The sequence below is a fragment of the Lipomyces doorenjongii genome, assembly GCF_038497915.1.
Source record: "Lipomyces doorenjongii strain NRRL Y-27504 unplaced genomic scaffold V1508scaffold_12, whole genome shotgun sequence".
In the NCBI taxonomy this organism is placed as follows: Eukaryota; Fungi; Ascomycota; class Lipomycetes; order Lipomycetales; family Lipomycetaceae; genus Lipomyces; species Lipomyces doorenjongii.
This window is the reverse complement of record NW_027118079.1, coordinates 93,034-113,210: the sequence shown is the minus strand read 5'-3', so window position 1 is coordinate 113,210 and position 20,177 is coordinate 93,034. Positions and strand designations below refer to the sequence as shown.

Sequence of the window (20,177 nt, the reverse complement as noted above, 5' to 3'; positions counted from 1 at the left end):
TGAATCCGCATAAGTTCTTCTTACCTCCCTGGTCCCAAGGTAGGAGCAGAAACCAGGCAGATTGGTACGCGATTTATGGGTAATTGGTGAACGTGCGTCAAAGCCACATGATGTATATTACTCTAATGAATCTATTCGAACGGACATGATAAACTTGAAGCGATAGCCTGAAAGTACTGGGAAAAGTGGCAGTGGAGATCGTTTGTGGCCGCAACAGATTAACTAATATAAAGCGTTAGCTCAAACATATAGCGCGAAGCGACAGCTCCCATGCTTTTATTCCTTTTTTTTGGAAAGGGCTCTTTTTATTATGATTTACATAAGTTATAACTTACATAATTGCCCGAAAACAAACGAAACAGCGAGCACAGCGAGCGACCAAAGCACCCAATCGGCTTGAAAACGAATGAAGATGTAAAGAATCATCCACGGGCCAAAACTACGTTAGACTCCTATGTAAATGAACTACGAATATTAAAAAAAGACAACTAAGATACAAACACCAAAGGACAAGGCTTCGGGTTAGGGTGTTTGCTTGCTAAGTCGTATGGGACATTTTTTGAGGTCAAATCATGTGTGGTTCGATGGTCTAGTTGGTCATGGCATCTGCTTAACACGCAGAACGTCCCCAGTTCGATCCTGGGTCGAATCAGTTTTTTGGATTTGCTTTTTATTGACTTCTTTCTTATTAATTTCTTTTAGTGCATGAGGTATTGAGTCCCTTGTTGTATCATAGCACGAGCAATAGCAGATTGGCAGACGAAGTTCACAAAATACCGGAGTCGCACCCTGACCCTTGCTTACAATAACGACGACCAGATTTGTGAATTCGAGGGTCTTGTCGCGCGAAACAGGCTGGGTAACCCATTAGCGAAGTTGCCAAAGTTGCGTCTATCAGGAGCTGTGAACTCTCCAATCGTTTGGTCAATCGATCAGTTTTAAACTGACGATGAGATAAACGCGTTGAATTAGCTCTGCTTGCGACAGATGCACAAGTGATTAACACGCCATAGCGTTGCCTATTTGAAACGTAATACAATTCCGCGATGGATATCGAGAACGAAGAATACGCGTCAATGGAGAGCACGTATGAGTTCGATGACGAGGAAGGTGGCGATTTATTTGAATACAATCATTGTATACGACCAGTCGTCAAACCTGAAGCTAGTGAAGTTGAGTCGGAGGATGAAGGCGACGATGACGGTGACGTTGACATTGACATTGACGATGCAGAAGAGGAAGGCGCCGAAGAAGATGAGGAAGAGAGTGGAACTGCTGTTGATGCTGCCGCGACTGTTGAGCAGCCATTGGAGGGCGACGGTATTGATGAAGATGAGGAGGTAGACCCAAATATATAATACTTTTGGATATTTTTTCTGGCAATCATTAATAATGGCGTAGGTCTATTATATACCACTTGATCTCTCTGCCGCTCCGCAATCATTAGACAATGTTTCGGACTGCCAAGTTGTCAACTTGCACACAGGGCGACCTCTGATATCGGTCGGATCACGTGTATACGAAGGACAATGGGAAGATATAATTGGCACCGATATGTTTTTCAGTCAAGGTAGTGCGACATGCAGCTGCCGAGACAAGTGTGCTAACGAGTGTGAAATAGAAGCAGAATTGATTGGAATAAGTCGGCAGCAAGTCAAGTTGTTTCCCGGAAGGTTGGTCAAGAAGGAAGACGCACAGGCAGTGAATGAGGGCCGGTTAGACGGTATTGACTGGAAGAATCCAGAAAAGACTAAGAATCGTAAGGCGACGTTGATGGACAAAATTGCAGTGGTTGACCGCAAGAAGGGAAAGGATTCAGACAAAAAGCCTCAAGAAGAAGATGTCGAAATGGTTGAAGCGTCCGGAAGTTGACTGTTATCTGCGATGCCTGCCAGCTCAAACTCGTGGCTGCGTCCTTATCTCCAGTATCTCGCAGTCGATATATTGTCCAGCTTGAAGAAACGATGCACTTTCCTGGACATCCGCTGCCATAAATGGTGCCAATATGCTACCCATTTAATCAAAGTCGCCACCCCAATTATAATGAGGTACCGCTATCGCTAGTTCGCTGTATAAATGAAGAGAGTCTATTTACCATTGATATCTTTACAGGAAGCTGACATCAATTAAATGAACACATAAATAAAGAAGAACCCAAGATACTAGCATAATCGCTCTCTATTTTTTCCTTCAGTCAACACATTTCTTAATACACTCAACCAAATCCGACGCCCGCACATCTAAAATTGCGGCTTCCCGATCCTCAATGCCAAATCCAATCAAAACCACATCGTTAAGATACCCATGATAATAATCACTCTCAATGCCACTCAACTGTGGATTCTCGATTGTGTACTCTCGAAATTTATTCTTGTCAGCAAGTTCCTCCTGTTTCTCATGTAGCTTTCTCATCTTCTTCTCTTGCGCAGTTTCTCGCTTCTCAACCTTCACCTTCTTTGGCACTTCCTGGGTCTCTTGATCCTCTGGCGAGGTGTCGCCACCAGTCATCTCGGACTTGACGGCGTACTTCGACTTGTCCATCGAATACACGTCTTCCCGGCCCTTTCGTGGTTCCTGTCGTGAATCCCACGTGAGTGACGTGGTGTACAGTACATCCTGTTCATCAGTGCCAGTGTATACTAGCGACGGCGAGATACCGATTACATCGAACGGGAAGTGTGCTGTAGTAACTAACACCCGTCGCTCATAATACGGTCGGTAACCTTCGGCATACTTGACATGAATTATAGAGATCAAGACCGTGTTCTCCTCTGTAGCTGTACAAGGCCAGTTGCATAGAGACAAACGAAGAGTGTTGGTCGCTTGTCGCAACATCACCTCTTCTCGATTCTGAGTGAGCGCATTGATACATTTGAATGATCTAGGCGCAACGTTCCGATTCTGCCAGCCAATCGACGAATATGTCCGCGGATACAAATCCTGCTGGATAAAAGTCCTGTTGCGCTCGAACATGAAGGTCCAGTTCTGTTCCATCTCAAGCTTCTTTCCAGGACGTCTCAGCTCGATTGGTTCGACATACTGTAGCGGTGGATTCGGAAACCACTCCATAAGTGGCGGATATGCAACGCGAGCATCGACCATCCAGACGCCGATACAGTCAGCTTCAGAGTTGGCAGAATAAGTCAAAATAGGTGTGCCATCTGGAGCAAAGAAAACACGGGGCGTTTGGGGGCCCTTCCGTAGACCAAAGAACAAATGCTCTCTGCATTCTCCTGACTCTACGGTCGCGATCTCAATTCGTTGAGGCTCAGTGGCACATTGCAGTCCCCAACGTTTTGAAACTTTCTTTTGTCCCCGCGCCAGGTAGCAGGCGTACAAATCAAATGTATTACCCTTGGCCTCTGCAGCAAAGCCAATGTAAGGATGTGGCGCATTCAGCGGAAGTGGGAGGATACTAGGGTTAAATCTATAAATCATCGCATCCTGGCGCGCAGCAGCTGTTTTTCCAGCGGTGTTGAAATTGATTCGCATCGCCGTCATGAACGGATTTGACACGGATGACAATACCTTCCGTAATTTGTCCGCGGAATCAGAAGGACAAAGTCGAGATGGCGTCTCTAGAAATGGTGGGTCCAAGTCACCAGGGAGAAGCATTTGTAAGCCAGAGTGATGTGTAGGTGCCAACACCGACAAGAGCAGCGCAAATGCGCAGAATGTGACGAGAATAATAATCCCACGAGCTGCTCGAGGTGCTCGCGAAAATCTGAACGACCTTACCGATTTCTGCATTTTCTTTAAGAACTTCTCCTTGGTTGCTTTCTCCATATTGCGTTGCTGCAGTAACTAACGCGAAATCTGATCTCGTAGTTGACTGGTCAAATTCTCCTGTTGAACGTCCGACTTCCAGGTTTTAACGGGTACACTTCTAATGGGTAAACTTCAATTGACTGATGTATGCCAGTGTGAATATGCAAAGTGGTGGTTGCCTGAACAACAGTTCGATCCACCAATGATATTATTCCTGGATCAATATAAAGCGCACGACACCATGAAATACGGCGTCTCTATTCAAAATCGGTCGCAAATCTGAGAAATAAACAAGAGACCGGAATTAATTCGAGCGAACCCTCAAATCAAATATTCTATCACACGGAATTTAGAGCGAGAAGCAACCGTAACTTTGAATAACTTTGAACGGAAACCCGTAAGCGGGGCTGCAGCAGGCACATATCGCTTGGTCGAGAGGGCGACCGCATTATTCAGGTATAGATCACACCGGAATGCTCTCAATGAATCGCTCGTACCATCGCAGTGGTCTGCACCAGAATAATATAGGTTCTAAGTTCTAACTTAACAGGGCACACTGCTAATCTAGCTTACCCGGCTTCGTAATTTCTCCCAGCAATCTCAGGGGCTATCGATCAAAAAATTGTTCCTCCTAAATTTTTTCAGAACCTGAAACGGATATTGAAAAATCGATATTTGATGATGCCGGCAGTTAAACGAAAGCAGAATGGCGCCTCTTCAAAGCCGGGAATTATGTCCAAATCAAAGGCTAACGGAGCGATCACAACGCCTAGCAGTTTTAGCAAAAAGCCGTTCTCAAGCAAAGGCAAGAAAGGGCAGACAAATGGCAAGTCTGTCCTGACACCGACGAAGACAGATGCGGATCCTGTGGCACCGAAGTCTGCGTTAAAGCGACAAGAGGATGTTGCGGATTTCCCTAGGGGTGGAGCATCGGTTTTGACACCGTTGGAGTATAAGGAAGCCACTAACGAGGCTGTCAGGGACGTTTTGTTCGAGGTAAGTGTACGTTCATGCGTGTGATGAGACGCGACGACTAACATTGGCGTAGTCGTCATTACAAGATCAGCCTTCCAAGAAGGCAAAGACGGATGAAAAAACTGACAAGGAAACTCGTAGACGTCAAAGACAGATCCGAAAGCAACAGATCAGCCAGAAACCGAAGGGGCGACCCAAATCTCCAACTATCAAGATTGAGGGTCTTACATTTAAGAAGCTTGTCCCAGGTACCTTAGTGTTAGGTCAGATCAGTCAGATCAATGCGTACGACATTGCGCTTTCCATGCCAAACAATTTGACTGGTTATATTCCAATCACAAATATCTCCGAACAAATCTCGACTAAATTGGACGCCATCGAACAGGATTCTGATGACATACCTGCTGCAAGCGACGGGGAGAACGAAGATGGAGACATATCTAAGAAGGAAATTAATGACGATCAGATCCCAGATCTGAAGACTTTGTTCAGAGTCGGACAGTGGCTGCGTGCTATCGTAACGGAGCGACAATCCGGTACCGGTGACAAGGGGAGGAAGAAGCACATTGAGCTATCAGTAAAGCCTGAAGCTGTTAACTCATTCATCGACAGGGAGGATCTGACGAAGGGCATGTCTCTCCAGGCGTCGATAAAGAGTTTGCAGGATCATGGCGTTATTTTGGATGTCGGGTTGCCCGAATTTTCAGGTTTCATCTCGAACAAAGAATTGGAATATGCCAACTACAAGCGTGAGCAAAATGACAGCATTTTACTACAATCAAACTAACGTCAAGTAGCCGAGCAAGTTGCTGAAGGACAGACGCTGCTACTGACTGTCTTAAATCAATCGACCAACGGCCGAACATTGACCCTCACCGCTACAGCTTTTGCAAAACATCTTCCAGCTATTAGTGTCACTCAAAATGTTAATTCTCTGCTTCCTGGTACGCTAGTCGAATTTACTCCATCCCAGGTTGCAGCAGGTGGACTTGCTGGGCAGGTTGCAGGTTTGATTGGTGCCACAGTCGACTTCTTCCATGCCGCGTCCTACGACAGCGAAAAGCTCTCTGACAAGTACAATGAGGGCCAGAAGATTAAGGCCAGAGTAACGTCTTATTTGCCCTCTGCCGATGAAAAGAAACTTCACCTTTCTGTCCTGCCACATGTCGTCTCTCTTTCAGTTGTTGGCACGACCCAAACCGATGACGGCTTAACGAGTACGACCGCGTCACCATTCGAGTCCCTTCCTGTAGGCCATATTATTCGTGATGCAAAGATAAAGTTTGTTGAACCTGGTATTGGTGTTTTTCTGGAGACGGGCATCGAGCACGTCCTCGCTTTCGCCCATATTTCACGTCTATCGGATGGTCATGTCGACGAGATCTCACCGTTATATGGTGATTACAAGGTCGGCACAATTCATGCTGCCCGTATCGTCGGCTTTTCGCGTACCGATGGTCTCTTCCAGGTTTCGTTGCAGCCAAAAGTTCTCGAACAACGATATCTCAGATTCGAGGACGTCAAGCCGGGTGACGTTGTAGAAGGCGAAGTTTTCAAGATTGTCGCATCAGGTGGGTTACTGGCTACATTATCCGACGGCATCGTGGGCCACGTCAATGAGCTCCATCTATCAGATATCAAAATATCGCAGCCTGAGCGCCGGTTCCGACCTGGCATGAAGGTCAAATGCCGCGTGCTCTCCGTGCAGCCAGATACCAAGCGCATCCGTTTGACACTTAAGAAGTCCTTCGTGAACTCAGATCTTGACATCGTTACCTCGTACGAACAAGTCACGCGCGGTCAGAGGCTTGTCGGCTCAATTATCAATGTCGTGTCCAAGGGTGCCATTGTTGAGTTTTACGGATATGTTACTGCGTTTCTGCCGGTTACAGAGATGAGCGAGGTGAAGATTCAGGATCCGAATGAGAAGTTTACGGTTGGACAGTCTGTTAATGTGAGAGTTGTTTCTGTGCATCCCGAGTTCAGAAAGATGCGGGTTAGTTGCAAGGACCCTAAGAACCCAAAGAAGGAGAAGAAAGAGCAAAGAGACAAGAAGAAGGCTGCCAAGTCTGAGAAAAGAACTCAGACTGACGGTGTGGAGGCTAATGCCGCGGAAGTTGAGGATATGAAAGATAGTGGGGAAGGAGATGCTAGTTTTAACGCAGTATTGGCCAACGGTAATGATGAGGACTCCATTAAGGAGATGCAATTTGGTGATGACTCTGAAGAGGAAGATGAAGATATTGGGGACCAAGATGATTCTAGCGACGATGAAGTAGAGAAGCCACTCGAAGCGCTTAACGTCAACGGTTTTGACTGGGAAGCGAAAACTCTGGACGACGTCCAGAGCGAGGAAGATTCGGAGCCGGAAGATAGTAACGAAAACGAGGAAGAAACAGAAAAGAGGAAGAAACGACGAAAACGCAACATCGTGCAGGTTGACGTCACCGGCGAACTAAACACTAAAAATCCTGAATCGGTGTCTGATTTTGAGCGCATGCTTCTTGGAAGCCCAAACTCCTCGGCTTTGTGGATCCGATATATGGCATTCCAGATCCAGCTTGGTGAAATTGAGAAAGCACGAGATGTCGCGAGACGAGCTCTGAAGACGATAAACTATCGCGAAGAGAAGGAGAAATTGAATATTTGGGTTGCATTGCTTAATCTTGAGAATAGTTTTGGTACGAAGGAAACACTGGAGGATGCATTTAAAGAGTCATGCGTTTATATGGATCCCGAGGTTATGAAAGCGAAGTTGACGGTCATTCAGAAACAGCGAGGAGGGAAGTAACGTCACTTGACGTTCCTGACTCTGTGTTTGCGATTGTTCTGTATAATGTGTTCTGTATAATGTATACTATTGTAGGTTTCATGTGTGTTGGAATTAATAAATTATTTTGGGAGAATAATACGTATGGTTCTGGGGTAACCATGGGGTTAGGGACAATGATGGTCCTCATACACTTTGACTGACATCACTGTATGATTCCATATCTGAAGTATTACTCAGGAAGCAATAGTCTTCAGTTTCTATCGAATGGATACTGTAAAATGAATTGGACAGGAGGACGATTGACAAATACTGCTACGAAATTCGGTATATCCCGCAAGAACGCACTAGATTTTAACTCACTGGATGCCATCGGGATCGGCATTAACGAACGCGCATCAGCGATTGCGCGGTGCAAGCGTCAACAGCGGCAGCATTTCCAGAAAATGGCTAGATTGAAGAAAGCTTATAAACCTGAATTGTCATATAGTCGTTGTGGCAGCGGGTCTTCTTCGCCATTGGTCCGCAAAAGGTATAGGAAAGGCGACGGCGATGTCGACTACAGTATAAATCAGCACAGGAACGATGAAAAGAATGATTCAATTATGGAGGACGGCTTTGTACAACTAACAAATAAGGAACTGAGGAGAAGAGTTAACGAAGATGGCGAGGAACGAGAACTGATCCAGCTTGAATCCTCATGTGTCACGTCAGCGCAGGCTAGTCCTACACCGAAAGAGTCTTTGGCAGACAGAAAACGGGCATTACTGCATCAACATGACTGGGGATCGATATTTCTGACTGATCGGGTATTGTAGTTATTGTCAATGTAAACACGGTTTTACTAACTACATCCAGAAGCGACGATGCTTAACGTATTACTGGAATTAAATGTCAATAATAACCCGTTTCCTAACAAATTTTATCTAGGACGGATATAATGTCTCAAGAATGGCGGTATGCATCGATGAAAGGCCGCGCTAAGGAGGAGGATACCAAAATTAGCACTCCAAAAGAGACCATTAGCCCATCTAATTGCCGACCGAGCGTCCTTGGTGCTTTGAAACAACGGCGACACACGCCATCAACGCCGTTCAATATGGACTACAAAGCTCGTGGCTTTGTATCCACTTCGTCGTCTCCATACTCAGCACTAGCATCCTCTCCTACAAATTGTCGCGGACTTGGTATGCATAGCACTGCTCGGCTGCGTACTGTCACGGAAGACGAGGATAAAGACAAGGACTATGCGATGCAATTTGGCGAAAGAGCAAGTGTCACGGAGTTGGGAGAATATAGTAGCAATCACGCACGAGCTTATGACGACTCAAAATATGCGGCTTATGGAGAGCCAAGTACTTGCATACTCTCAAGTAGCGTAAAGCCGGAAAACAGTCTCGGTGAGTTTGGTAGCTTGAAGTCCAGTTTCTCCTATTCGCACAATGTACAAGTACCGGATACAAGTTTTGAGAGTCTGCATACGTCCGGCAGTTTTGATCAGTTCGAGGACGGAGATGGATGGAAGGTGGTCATGGCCAGCACCAGCATCGCTGATAATACGACGAGCAACAGCATGACGAATAATGAAAGCGAAGTCAACGTCTCTGAGGACGTTAGTCGGGAGTGGCGAGAGCTCGTTGGCAAACAGAAGAGGCATTTAGGTAATAGGATAACCACGGGGCTCGACATGAGTGTTACCGCGGGGGTCCATGTGCAATCGTCTGAAACAGACTCTGTGGACAGTATCGACATAAAACTGAATGAAGATCATCGTAACCAGTCACGCGTCAGGTCATGCTGGCGAAAGTTTAAGGATGTAGGCGATCCGATTCTGTTGAGCGGCAGGGGAAGTGGCGAACAGCAACTACGCTCTAGTTATCCACAGAAGCGGACACTTCAGTACCCAGGATTGGTTGGCAATTAAGTTTGGCGCTTGACGCTGGCCTTCCATCGAGTTGGTTCCGGGAGCGGTAGACTCTCTAATGGTATCGTTAAGTTAACATTATTTCAATGCTATATTTGCTTCCGTTTGCTATGACGTATATCTACTCTGAAACTTAATACGAAAAGATGGAGTAATCCAGCGATAGATCGAGTGTCTTAAGTTATAGCTACACATCAATAAATATAACTTGCACAGACATGGCAGGCTTTACTGATTTCTGGCACTAGTGAATTTAGTTAGAATAGCGTAACTCCTCAGGTTAATTAGAAAGCCAGTGATGCCGTCGAAGTTGCCTGCGCCTGACAGATGCCCCGCTATGCTCTGGTTTCTGAATCACTGCCATAGGCCTGGCCTGGTTCATAAGGATGGTAAACCTCTTGCGTCCGTTGCTGGGGCTGCGTGCATATATCCTGTCCGTTGTCTGCTGCTTACTGTGAAAACGAACACATTATCAAAGGAATTCATTAATGTGATGTTGCCGATTCTCTACTCAATTCGTTGCCTTCGTGCAATAGCTCAACCTAGTACCGACTACTTTTGTTATCTACCACTTAGTGTACGATGAAGGAAGTCATAGAGAGCATCTGGAACTCGCAGAAATCGCTCTTCGATTGCAAATGACCACGGCGTCGCCCATGACTCGCAGCTGTCGACAACGAGGACCAAGCTCCTGGAGATTATTTGCCGCCATCGATCTATTACTCCGGTTCTATAAATTGGTCTTTCATGTACCTAACACATTAGATTTTCATCTTGTCGGCCAAGCTGTATTACAAACCAGGACTGCGTACTGGACTTGACCGGTCTTTTATTCTCTTACGCGGTATTCGATAATACATCTAACATAATTCTCAAAACGTTGCACTGTCTTGCTGCCTAGATACTCAGTCTCCGTCGATTTAGTTATTTCATAGATATGCGTGCTTAATACTGATATATGGTGCCATCTGGCTTGATACGATGGAAGCTGGACAGTTAATGAAACTGAAAGAAGAAATCAAGTAGTCTGAGAATCTGCCCACATGGTGGCATTGCTGTTGATCCTTCAGCCCTAACCCGATGTAGAATGTTACCTACAACGTTAGGTCTGCAGGGTGGGAATATCTGCGATGTTTACTCATTTTATATTATGATAGCTTTACGAAACAATTTACTAGCATCACTTAAAGTCTTTGTAAAAGCATTTTATAATCATGTACAGCTCGAGTTCTGTCAACGCACTTTTCCCTCCGCAACCAATTCGACTAATAAACACCATTAATAATTAAACGAGTCTATAAAGCAAACCACCAATTAGTCCATATCTAGTAATATTTTACTTCCGTCCGAGTTTCATCCATGCAGGCGGTTTAGTCAACTTTGAGCCGCTCGAAACTGGACCACCGCCGAGTGTCCGTCCAGCCTCGCCAGTGCCGCCCAAGGTCTTACTCTTTACTTTCTTGGTATCCTCATCGTCGTGTTCCTTCTGCTCGCTCTCAAACGTCGGCATTTTTGAAACATCGAGCGCTTCTTTCAAAACTTCTGGCCGCAATGGCTGCTTAGGTGGCTCATATCCTTCTCCCAACTGAGCTGTAAGTTTTGCCATGTCCCACGCAAAATAGAGAATCTCCCGAGATCCAAATCCTAAGTCATCTACTAGGATTTTAGACGGATCGGCAAGTACACGTCGTGGTGGTGTGATAAAGAAATAAAACGGAATCATAGGGTCAACGAGCGAAAAACGGACAAAGGTCATGACATCCCCTATTGTTTCTGTTGTATTAAACGTGCTTAATAACTGCGTTTGATCCGGGAATCTGATTCGAACTTCGCACTGTTGGTCAATCCATTTTAGCTGATTTGCGTCTTTGATCTGCTACTTACTAAGACGAGAAATACATACCTTTCCCACTTTTGCCCTTTTCTCTGCTTCTTGTTTCTGTCGAAGTTCTTTGGTGAGCATAGGTCCTCCTTCTGTCAGCTTTCTTGACTTGGTCGTCAGGAGAGACTGATATGCCTTAGCCCGAACCGTCGTCATTTCGTATATCGACTCGTCATAGTCTATAACATACCGTGAGAAACGACGCTCATATAGTTTTTATAACATAGACAAAAATGTCTATACAAATGATGGCAACTTACCATTGATCGGTTCGGCCGTCTTGTCTGGTGCTAAATACACTGCCACGCTTCGGGAACCAGCAGCACCTGCCGTTGATGACGATGACACAGGCGCTGCGTTCGCCAGAGTGCGGGAAGGTGAAGCAACAGCATCTGGTACTAATTCTTCTGCTGATTCTCTCGCTTGATTATGTGATGCAAGTGGGGATTGGGCATCGGCGTTGGGTTCCGCCACACTTTCGTTGGCCGTGGAATCAGATTCCGACATGATTCGGCGATCTCTTGCTCCTTATCAACTAAACGCTTTGAGTCTTATTAAATATACGTAAAGAGATTCTGCGGAAGGACGAGATGTGACGGGTCACAGAATATGTGGAAATTAGGTGGTTGAAGTAGGAACGGCTACCATGCTCTTTCTAGAACTTATGCGCGGCGTGGGAGACACGCATCGAATTAAGCCGGTGGCCGCACTGAGGTGCGCAAATTATCGGAAGTCGTTGCCAATGCATTATTCAGTCCATTGTCGAGTTTTATTATTTACATAGTGTATTACAAAGTCATCAGGATGGAAATGTTTCAAATCCTAAGGTCAATATGCCCGCTGCACCTTCATCAGTGAATGCATGCCGAGATTGATTGAATTTCTCAAACTCGCTCGAAAGTACGCTTAACTCCCAACTCCGTCGCTGGATCTCGAAACAAATTATATGCCCAGATGGCGCACGACCGCTCTATTAGAACTACAATGTACTGTGCTCTCACCATGACAATGTAACATACTACAAAATCTCTCTGCACGACGCATGCTTATACTCCTTGGCGGAAACAGAAAGCGCGATGAACAACGGCTCGGCACATAACTCCACAGATAAGTTGGGGGCTGGTTTGCCATACCCAGATTCGCTTCCACACCTACTCGCCGAGTTGAACACTCTATTCTCGCAATACGGCATTCCAGCGTCAATTCCAGTCTTTAAGCAAGACGACCGGACAATTGTCCAGGTCCACCCGAACTCGCTGCTTGATATGTATAACGCGGTCTTCGATCCCGACAGTCCGTTGGCACGTCCAGTCCAGGACAATATCACTTCCCGCGTGAAAAGTGTGAAGTTGTTGATCGGTACTATTTCCCAGGACATCTTGAAAATGGATTTGAGCTACATTGATCCGTTGGCCGTTGTTGCTGGTGATGAAGACGCGATTCGAGAATTGCTTCGAGTGGTGGTTGCACTTGGAATGACTGTGAGACAGAAGCAGAGGCGAGTGGCGCAGATGCAAGAGCTTGCGCAGGCCGTGGACGATGATGCGTACGAGTCTGAGGTCAGTGTAGAGCCGAATAGTGGTAAGTTGCTTGTTCGCAGTACGGATTCGTGAAGATTTCTGAAACTGTATATAGAATACTCGGATGATGAGGACTCAGATCAAGGCCATGCGAGCGACTTATCCTCGGGAGTCTCGATAACGAAGTGGAAAACAAGAGCAACGTTGGCGATTAACAGAATTGGCCCACTCCGTTCATCATCATCTTATGCAACTGACAGTATTCAACGCACAGTATCGGACGTGAGGTTTGCAAGAATGCTTAGGGAATACTCGCCATTTGGACGTGCACATTCGCCATCATCATTACTGTCGATACGCAAGACTGATCGTCTGGCCCGATCATTCCCAAACAAGAGTAGTCCTGCGCTATTGCATGTGTCCACACGTACGAATAGGATCAGCAAGGCGTTACAGACACCTAGACAGCAGTGGTTGCGCCACTCATTTAGCCATCTGAGGCGACCATTACATTACCTACATATGGCATCGAGAGCTTATCAGACGACTGTCCCAGTAACGATAGCGAGTCCAAAATGTTCTCGTTCAGCATCCATGGTTTACGGAATTCGTCAACGGAACTCAAGACGGAATTTATTGCGTAGTGCCCAGACTGCCATGTTCAGAGACTACAATGACGAATGGATCACAGATGATGACGACCTGGGAGGGCATTGCAGCACTCCAGAAGTCAAATACGGGGAAATTATGTCAGAAACTTCGAACGAGCAAATCCGGATTCCCGCGCACTACTTAGAATCCCAGCAACTATCGCATATCAAACTATCAGGGCTTTCTTCTTCATATGCTGGTTTATCATTAGCAGCTAGCAGGGGGGTACAGCCTAATGACCTTAGTGTGAACATATTGAGTGAAGGATTGGTACCTCCCCGGAACTCTGACCACCTAAAAAAGCGCACCGTAGATCTACTGAGTAAATCATACCAGCGTCCTGGCGGCCTTCGCCGATCAGAATTGCCAGCCCTTGCGAACACGGTGATCACACGCAATGAGAACTTCGTGTCCCCGAAGAAACGCTCAAAGTTTCTTCACCTTAAGATTGATTCTGCAATATCGGCACCAGTGGATGACAGTGACGATGACGAAGACATCGACGACGAGAATACAAGTCTAAGTATCACAGAGATGCATGCTAGGGCAAGTCGAAGGCGGATGTGGAGATTAACTGGGTCGCAAAGTGTGCATGACAAACGCGAACGGGAACTACGGAGCAAATTTATGGGATTAAACGTAGGATGAGCCAATTTTAAGATTGCATAATAGGATTGGACTAGATTTGATAGTACGGCGTTCAAGTGCATAAATTTATAAATTTTTTGTCAATTTTTTGTCAATTTATTGGCTTAATACATAGCATAACAAAGAACTATAATCCGCGGGGAGAGAAATCGTACATTACTTGATGAGCGGGATTAGAGTCCCCGTCGACTTCTTGTACTCTAAGTATTTATCGCCAAAAAATTCTATCAATAATTTTTCTTCATCTGTGTAACCTGTTAGCAACGATGTTTCTACAGAGACAAATAGAGGTCTTACATTGAATACGATTATTAAAAAATCGCCACAGGACAATAGCAAATCCAAAGCTGGCGACCGGATTCATCAGGAACAACTGTGTTCCAATCGCCCACCAAAAATACCCAAGATATGATGGATGCCGTGTGAAACTATACACCCCTGTCGTGACTAGATGGTGTGAATCCTCTTTACGGTGGACAATAAGGTGTGAAAAGTTGGACGAGGCGTGGATCATTGCCATTGATCGGAGAATTTGGCCGAAAACCATGAGTGCGAAGCCTATAACTGATACAATTGTGTGCGTCTTAAGGCTTCCAAAGAAAGCCCATTCGATTGTCGCTTCCACTAAGGCACAGGAATGTGCGATAAAATATGACGAGCCATTGCGGAATAGGAATGCTTAGGATTTGATATTAATTTCCTGTACCCAAAATCTTTCGAAGTTACACATACAGTCAATTGTGACTTTAGTAGGATTGTATCGCGCAGTAATCCAATACTCCAAGAAATGGAATGCTGCAAGCGAGGCGACGTACCCCGGTAATTGATAGTATGATCCATCGTTCATCAGTCTAGCCGCAGCAACCACGCTGAGTGCTACCAAAATTCCCAGTATAAAAGAATGAAGAGCAACCTCGTCCGGTTTGTGGTTCACGTAATTGTATATATATCTGTCGGCTTGCATTTTCTGCTGGTGCTGTTTCTCCTGCAGTCGTTGTCTAAGGAAGATCTCTCGTTGCTCATTATTCGCCTTTATCTCGGCTGTGATATGCGAATCTTTGGCCGACAAATATAAGAAGTGGTCATCCGCCGGCGGTGTATTTGCTTGATTTGTCGAAGAAATTGTTGTGGATGCCGTATACGCTGAAGTTGCGGGAGGAGCAGTCATACCGTGATGATCTTCAAGTATTTGCTGGTACGCAAGAGCCTCGAATGTTGTACAAGGAGTGGAGTACAACTGCCTTTCGTGGGATTCGTCTGGTATTTAATTGATGGCCATAGGAACTCGTTCAGTGGTAGAATTACGGCTTTTGGGTCGACAGCACTTTTGGTAGTGCAGATCTACACGTGAACACAATCGCGTATTGTCGTTAAACGTTGTGGTGGACAATACCAAGACGCACACCGCCGCAACAAAGGTATTTTAGCCATTTCGCTCTGCGAGTACGCTAGAGCTACTACGTTCAATGTGCGATCTGGATTAGTCGTCTGATCCAAACGAGCGGGACGACTTGTTCTTAAGCAAGAAGCCCAATGCGAATTTACGTCAGCTTTACAAGCTTAAGTATTGCAGCAACGATCGCTCAACAAGTCATTGGTTGGGTCTATTTTGATTGCCTTTGACTGGCACATAATACTCCTGTCTCATGCAATCAAAAGCGGACTCGCTGGTCAACTTTTCGATGATAAATTCAGCATTGATTTCTTTATATCTAGAATATTTCACTCGACAATTTTCGCCCTGAAATATCTGCTGAAATCTAGACGCCATCCCCATAGTATGTACGCACAATTATAGCATCAACCGACAGATATCTAACTGCATAGATCCTCTGGATGCTTGCCCCCGACGTAAATTGTAGCGAATTAGCCTCGAAAATACAACACCAACCACCCGTCGCAAATGGTCTGCCAGCCGCAGACTTGACGGCGCATCGCCTCATCCTTTGGTCGAAGACTGCAAAGATCAGATAGGTGTGTGAAATATCAAGCTTCGTACCTTTCTGAGCTACTGTGGTGGCAACACTACGTTCCTGTTACACAGTTGAGCCGCACCTGCTATCTAACAGAACCTGGCCTGGCAAATTTGATATTTTTGACAAGAAGCTACGTCTCCTTTTCATAGGACAACAGGGTAAATACTCCGCCCGAGCTTCCAGAAAATCTCTAATTTCAAAGCATTTTTGCCGTGCTCCATTGCCGACAATTAGAGAGATAATTCCGTCATTGCATTTGCCCAGTATTCCAAATTAATCTCTCTATAGATCGGCAAATATATAGCCGTGTAACAGAATTTGTGCTCGTGTATTTACACATCAGCTCTAGTTTCGACTGATATATTACTGCTCGAAGATGGATGACGCCTATGTGCGATCTGTCGAGGAAGTTGTCAAGACCTTTGACACCAGCTTGGAGAATGGTCTCACAGATACTCAGGTCGAGGCATTGAGAATGCAATATGGAACAAACTGTAAGTTCTGGTTGAAGAGCGATTGTGCATGTCGGTAATCGATCGAGCACTAATCTTGTTTTCTTCGAACTACAGCATTACCGGAAGATCCACCCACGCCACTTTGGCAGCTGATTCTTGCGCAATTTAAGGACCAGCTTGTTGTCATTTTACTCGTGTCCGCCGCTGTTTCATTTTTACTGGCACTATTTGATGATGGCGACGACTTTACAGCGTTTGTTGACCCAGCCGTAATCCTTATCATTCTAGTCCTCAACGCCGTGGTAGGCGTCCAACAAGAAACTAATGCCGAGAAGGCGATTGCAGCGCTGAGCGAATACTCTCCAGCCGAAGCTAAGGTTATCAGACGTGGCATTGTTCACCGTATCAAGGCCGAGAATCTTGTTCCTGGTGACATTGTGGACGTCGCAGTTGGCGACAGAGTCCCAGCAGACTGCCGTGTGTTTAAAATCACCAGCAATGCTTTCCGCGTCGACCAGGCCCTTTTGACTGGTGAGAGCGAAAGTGTTAGCAAGGACACTATAGCTATAGCAGATCCTCGAGCTGTTAAACAGGACCAGATCAACATGCTGTTTTCCGGCACTACAGTGACAGTCGGTCACTGCCACGCTATTGTCGTCCTTACAGGATCAGCTACCGCGATTGGCGATATCCATACTAGCATTGTCTCTCAGATCAGCGAGCCTACTCCTCTTAAGCAGAAACTTGACGATTTCGGCGAGATGCTGGCCAAGGTTATTATGGTCATTTGCATTCTGGTCTGGGTTATCAATATTCGCAACTTCAACGATCCTGCTCACAAGGGCTGGCTCAAGGGTGCTATCTATTACTTTAAAATTGCAGTGGCTCTGGCTGTTGCGGCTATTCCTGAAGGTCTTGCCGTTGTTATTACTACTTGTTTAGCTCTGGGAACCAGAAAAATGGCACAGAAGAATGCTATTGTCAGAAGCTTACCCAGTGTCGAGACTTTGGGGAGCACAAGCGTTATCTGCTCAGATAAAACAGGCACTTTGACAACCAACCAAATGAGTGTTCAGAAGGCTATCTATTATTCAGACGCCTTGATTGAGCTATCAGTGGAAGGTACCAGCTTTGCTCCAGTTGGTCACGTTAAGGATCCCATCGGCAAGGTTTTGCCTATTCCCATCAAGGTATCACCACTTATCTTGCGTTTGGCCGAAGTTTGCAGTCTTTGCAATGACGCCGAGATTGTCTACGACCGAAAGAGCGACACATATTCCCATGTGGGAGAGCCTACTGAGGCCGCACTGCGCGTGTTGGCAGCTAAGCTTGGGTTCAATCATACCAAGTACAACGGCGATCATGTTCGATCAGCGACTTTTGAGTTTTCTCGTGACAGGAAGAGTATGTCTGTAATTGTCTCATCTTCGGTCAGCGGTACTAGTGAACTGTTCGTCAAGGGTGCTCCAGAGTCTGTTATTGAACGATGTACATCGATCTACTCTGATTCAGCTAAGGTTCCGTTGAATGCACAGATCGTTGCAGAATTCAACGAGAAAGTGGTTGCATACGGTAAACAAGGGTTACGTGTCATGGCTCTCGCTATTAGGGAAGATATTGGATCCGATCCTCTTGCATCAGCCGCTAAGTCATCTGAGGACTACATTAAGCTTGAACAGAACTTGACTCTGGTTGGTATTGTTGGAATGTTGGATCCTCCTCGTCCTGAGGTCCGTGAATCGATTCAAAAGTGTTACGATGCAGGTATCCGAGTTGTAGTGATCACTGGCGATAATAAGCAAACTGCGGAGACTATCTGCCGACAGATTGGTGTCTTCGGCGCTGATGAAGACATTTCCAAATTGAGTTATACTGGACGTGAATTTGACGATCTCTCTGAAGCTGAGAAGCTTGAAGCTTCCAAAACTGCCAAACTTTTCTCCCGGGCCGAGCCGGCTCACAAGAGCAAGCTAGTCGATCTTCTTCAAAGTGCTGGCGCTATTGTCGCCATGACTGGTGATGGCGTTAACGATGCACCGGCGTTGAAGAAGGCGGATATTGGTATTGCTATGGGTTCTGGAACTGATGTTGCTAAATTGGCAGCGGACATGGTGCTCGCTGATGACAACTTCGCTACCATTGAAACTGCAATCGAGGAAGGTCGATCGATCTACAACAACACTCAGCAGTTCATTCGATATTTAATATCGTCCAATATTGGTGAAGTGGTGTCTATATTCTTGACAGTTCTTCTTGGTATGCCCGAGGCACTGATTCCTGTTCAGCTTTTGTGGGTGAATTTGGTGACGGGTAAGTAGTTTTGAATCTCCTGCTTTAATCCAGCTGATGAGTATAGATGGTCTACCCGCTACTGCTCTTGGATTCAACCCCCCCGACAATGAGATTATGCGCCGCAAGCCTCGTGCGCGTGACGAGCCTATTGTTGGCAAGTGGCTCTTCTTTAGATATATGGTGATCGGTACATATGTCGGCTGCGCCACTGTCTTTGGCTATGCATGGTGGTTTGTATTCAACTCTGAGGGGCCTCAGATTGCGTTCTCTCACTTGGTATGTTCTTTGTTACATTGTTGTTGTTTTGTGAATGAACCTAACGTGTCTTTTAGTCGCATTTCCATAGCTGCCCTCTATCCTTCCCCGAAATTGGCTGTGAGATGTTCTCCAACGAGATGTCAAAGCGCGCGTCTACTGTATCTCTCTCGATGTACGCGATATAGTTCAATTTATTTGAGGAACCTTTCTAATTATATCTTATAGTCTTGTCGTGATTGAAATGTTCAACGCTATGAACGGCTTGAGCTCAACAGACAGTTTATTCACTCTTCCGCTATGGAAGAACATGACACTTGTATACGCCATCATGCTCTCCATGATTCTGCACTGTGCAATTGTGTATATTCCGTTCTTCCGTACCCTTTTTTCTGTGGCCTCTCTTTCCCTGAATGAGTGGAAAGCTGTTTTCTTTATCAGTTTCCCGGTTATGTAAGTCGGCGTCGTCATACTTTTGGAATGTGTTGCTAACAGGAGTTAGTGTGATTGACGAGGTCTTGAAGTACTTTGAGCGAACAGTAGTCGAAACTAGACGACAGAAGGAGAAACAATTGTAGAGTTGGCCCTTTCTGATAGATCATTAGAAACATTACAGGTACATAATAGAGATTACAATTGCGGGGACCGTATAGCGGAGACATATATAGGCAACAAGCATGCTGCACGACAATGGTACGATAGATGTATTTTGGCAGAGAATGGAAGATTGTGTCAGGCGTAAAGAAATTCGGTAGATTGACTATAATCGATGGTTCGCGATATATTACATATTTATATAGCACTTGCTAGTCTTATGTGTGTATTTATCGTCTGTATATGTTCTCATAGGTCCCTTGACTTGAGTTCCTCCAAATATGCTATACTCGAACGCTGTAGAGGTCTTAAGATCTTCGGCACAAGTGAAATCGCACCCTAAATTCTATGCTGTTGATGTCACTACACGACGTGCACGATAATAATAATATGAAGAAAAAATTATTACATCGCTCATCACAAAGTTCGCCACCGATGGGTATGATATTACGCCATTCGCAGCCGAC

At 45.6% G+C, this 20,177-nt stretch overlaps 8 protein-coding genes and 1 non-coding gene across 9 annotated transcripts; 6 read left to right on the top strand and 3 right to left on the bottom strand.

Annotated features, from left to right (window-relative positions):
- Positions 1 to 578: 578 nt before the first annotated feature.
- V1508DRAFT_t28 lies at positions 579 to 652 on the top strand. The gene has a single exon. It is a non-coding gene; the product is annotated as a tRNA-Val (tRNA).
- Positions 580 to 2,166, top strand: V1508DRAFT_413341 (uncharacterized protein). Its single transcript, XM_066939772.1, has 3 exons — positions 580 to 1,340; positions 1,402 to 1,570; positions 1,622 to 2,166. Exons 1-3 carry the CDS (start codon positions 1,047 to 1,049, stop codon positions 1,870 to 1,872), a joined length of 714 nt encoding a protein of 237 aa, XP_066797164.1. The 5' UTR covers positions 580 to 1,046; the 3' UTR covers positions 1,873 to 2,166.
- Positions 2,074 to 4,140, bottom strand: V1508DRAFT_413340 (uncharacterized protein). Its single transcript, XM_066939771.1, has one exon. It carries the CDS (start codon positions 3,784 to 3,786, stop codon positions 2,191 to 2,193), a length of 1,596 nt encoding a protein of 531 aa, XP_066797163.1. The 5' UTR covers positions 3,787 to 4,140; the 3' UTR covers positions 2,074 to 2,190.
- Positions 4,141 to 4,418: 278 nt separating this feature from the next.
- V1508DRAFT_413338 (uncharacterized protein) lies at positions 4,419 to 7,652 on the top strand. The gene is made up of 3 exons (XM_066939770.1): positions 4,419 to 4,764; positions 4,817 to 5,492; positions 5,541 to 7,652. The coding sequence occupies exons 1-3, from the start codon at positions 4,447 to 4,449 to the stop codon at positions 7,532 to 7,534; spliced, it is 2,988 nt and encodes a 995-aa protein (XP_066797162.1). The 5' UTR covers positions 4,419 to 4,446; the 3' UTR covers positions 7,535 to 7,652.
- Positions 7,653 to 7,794: 142 nt separating this feature from the next.
- V1508DRAFT_396145 (uncharacterized protein) lies at positions 7,795 to 9,437 on the top strand (the record flags this gene model as incomplete). The annotated part of the gene is made up of 3 exons (XM_066938085.1): positions 7,795 to 8,322; positions 8,372 to 8,388; positions 8,444 to 9,437. 3 exons carry the CDS (start codon positions 7,795 to 7,797, stop codon positions 9,435 to 9,437), a joined length of 1,539 nt encoding a protein of 512 aa, XP_066797161.1.
- Positions 9,438 to 10,564: 1,127 nt separating this feature from the next.
- V1508DRAFT_413333 (uncharacterized protein) lies at positions 10,565 to 12,025 on the bottom strand. The gene is made up of 3 exons (XM_066939769.1): positions 11,580 to 12,025; positions 11,341 to 11,498; positions 10,565 to 11,271 (listed from the first exon to the last, which is right to left on the bottom strand). Exons 1-3 carry the CDS (start codon positions 11,824 to 11,826, stop codon positions 10,774 to 10,776), a joined length of 903 nt encoding a protein of 300 aa, XP_066797160.1. The 5' UTR covers positions 11,827 to 12,025; the 3' UTR covers positions 10,565 to 10,773.
- An 11-nt stretch (positions 12,026 to 12,036) lies between these two features.
- V1508DRAFT_383197 (uncharacterized protein) lies at positions 12,037 to 14,447 on the top strand. Its single transcript, XM_066937738.1, has 2 exons — positions 12,037 to 12,900; positions 12,955 to 14,447. The coding sequence occupies exons 1-2, from the start codon at positions 12,396 to 12,398 to the stop codon at positions 14,136 to 14,138; spliced, it is 1,689 nt and encodes a 562-aa protein (XP_066797159.1). The 5' UTR covers positions 12,037 to 12,395; the 3' UTR covers positions 14,139 to 14,447.
- Positions 14,197 to 15,629, bottom strand: V1508DRAFT_454588 (Isoprenylcysteine carboxyl methyltransferase family-domain-containing protein). The gene is made up of 3 exons (XM_066942584.1): positions 14,871 to 15,629; positions 14,436 to 14,816; positions 14,197 to 14,383 (listed from the first exon to the last, which is right to left on the bottom strand). The coding sequence occupies exons 1-3, from the start codon at positions 15,304 to 15,306 to the stop codon at positions 14,295 to 14,297; spliced, it is 906 nt and encodes a 301-aa protein (XP_066797158.1). The 5' UTR covers positions 15,307 to 15,629; the 3' UTR covers positions 14,197 to 14,294.
- Positions 15,630 to 16,291: 662 nt separating this feature from the next.
- Positions 16,292 to 20,106, top strand: V1508DRAFT_413324 (uncharacterized protein). Its single transcript, XM_066939768.1, has 6 exons — positions 16,292 to 16,608; positions 16,684 to 18,879; positions 18,926 to 19,137; positions 19,194 to 19,291; positions 19,345 to 19,569; positions 19,619 to 20,106. The coding sequence occupies exons 1-6, from the start codon at positions 16,491 to 16,493 to the stop codon at positions 19,692 to 19,694; spliced, it is 2,925 nt and encodes a 974-aa protein (XP_066797157.1). The 5' UTR covers positions 16,292 to 16,490; the 3' UTR covers positions 19,695 to 20,106.
- Positions 20,107 to 20,177: the final 71 nt, after the last annotated feature.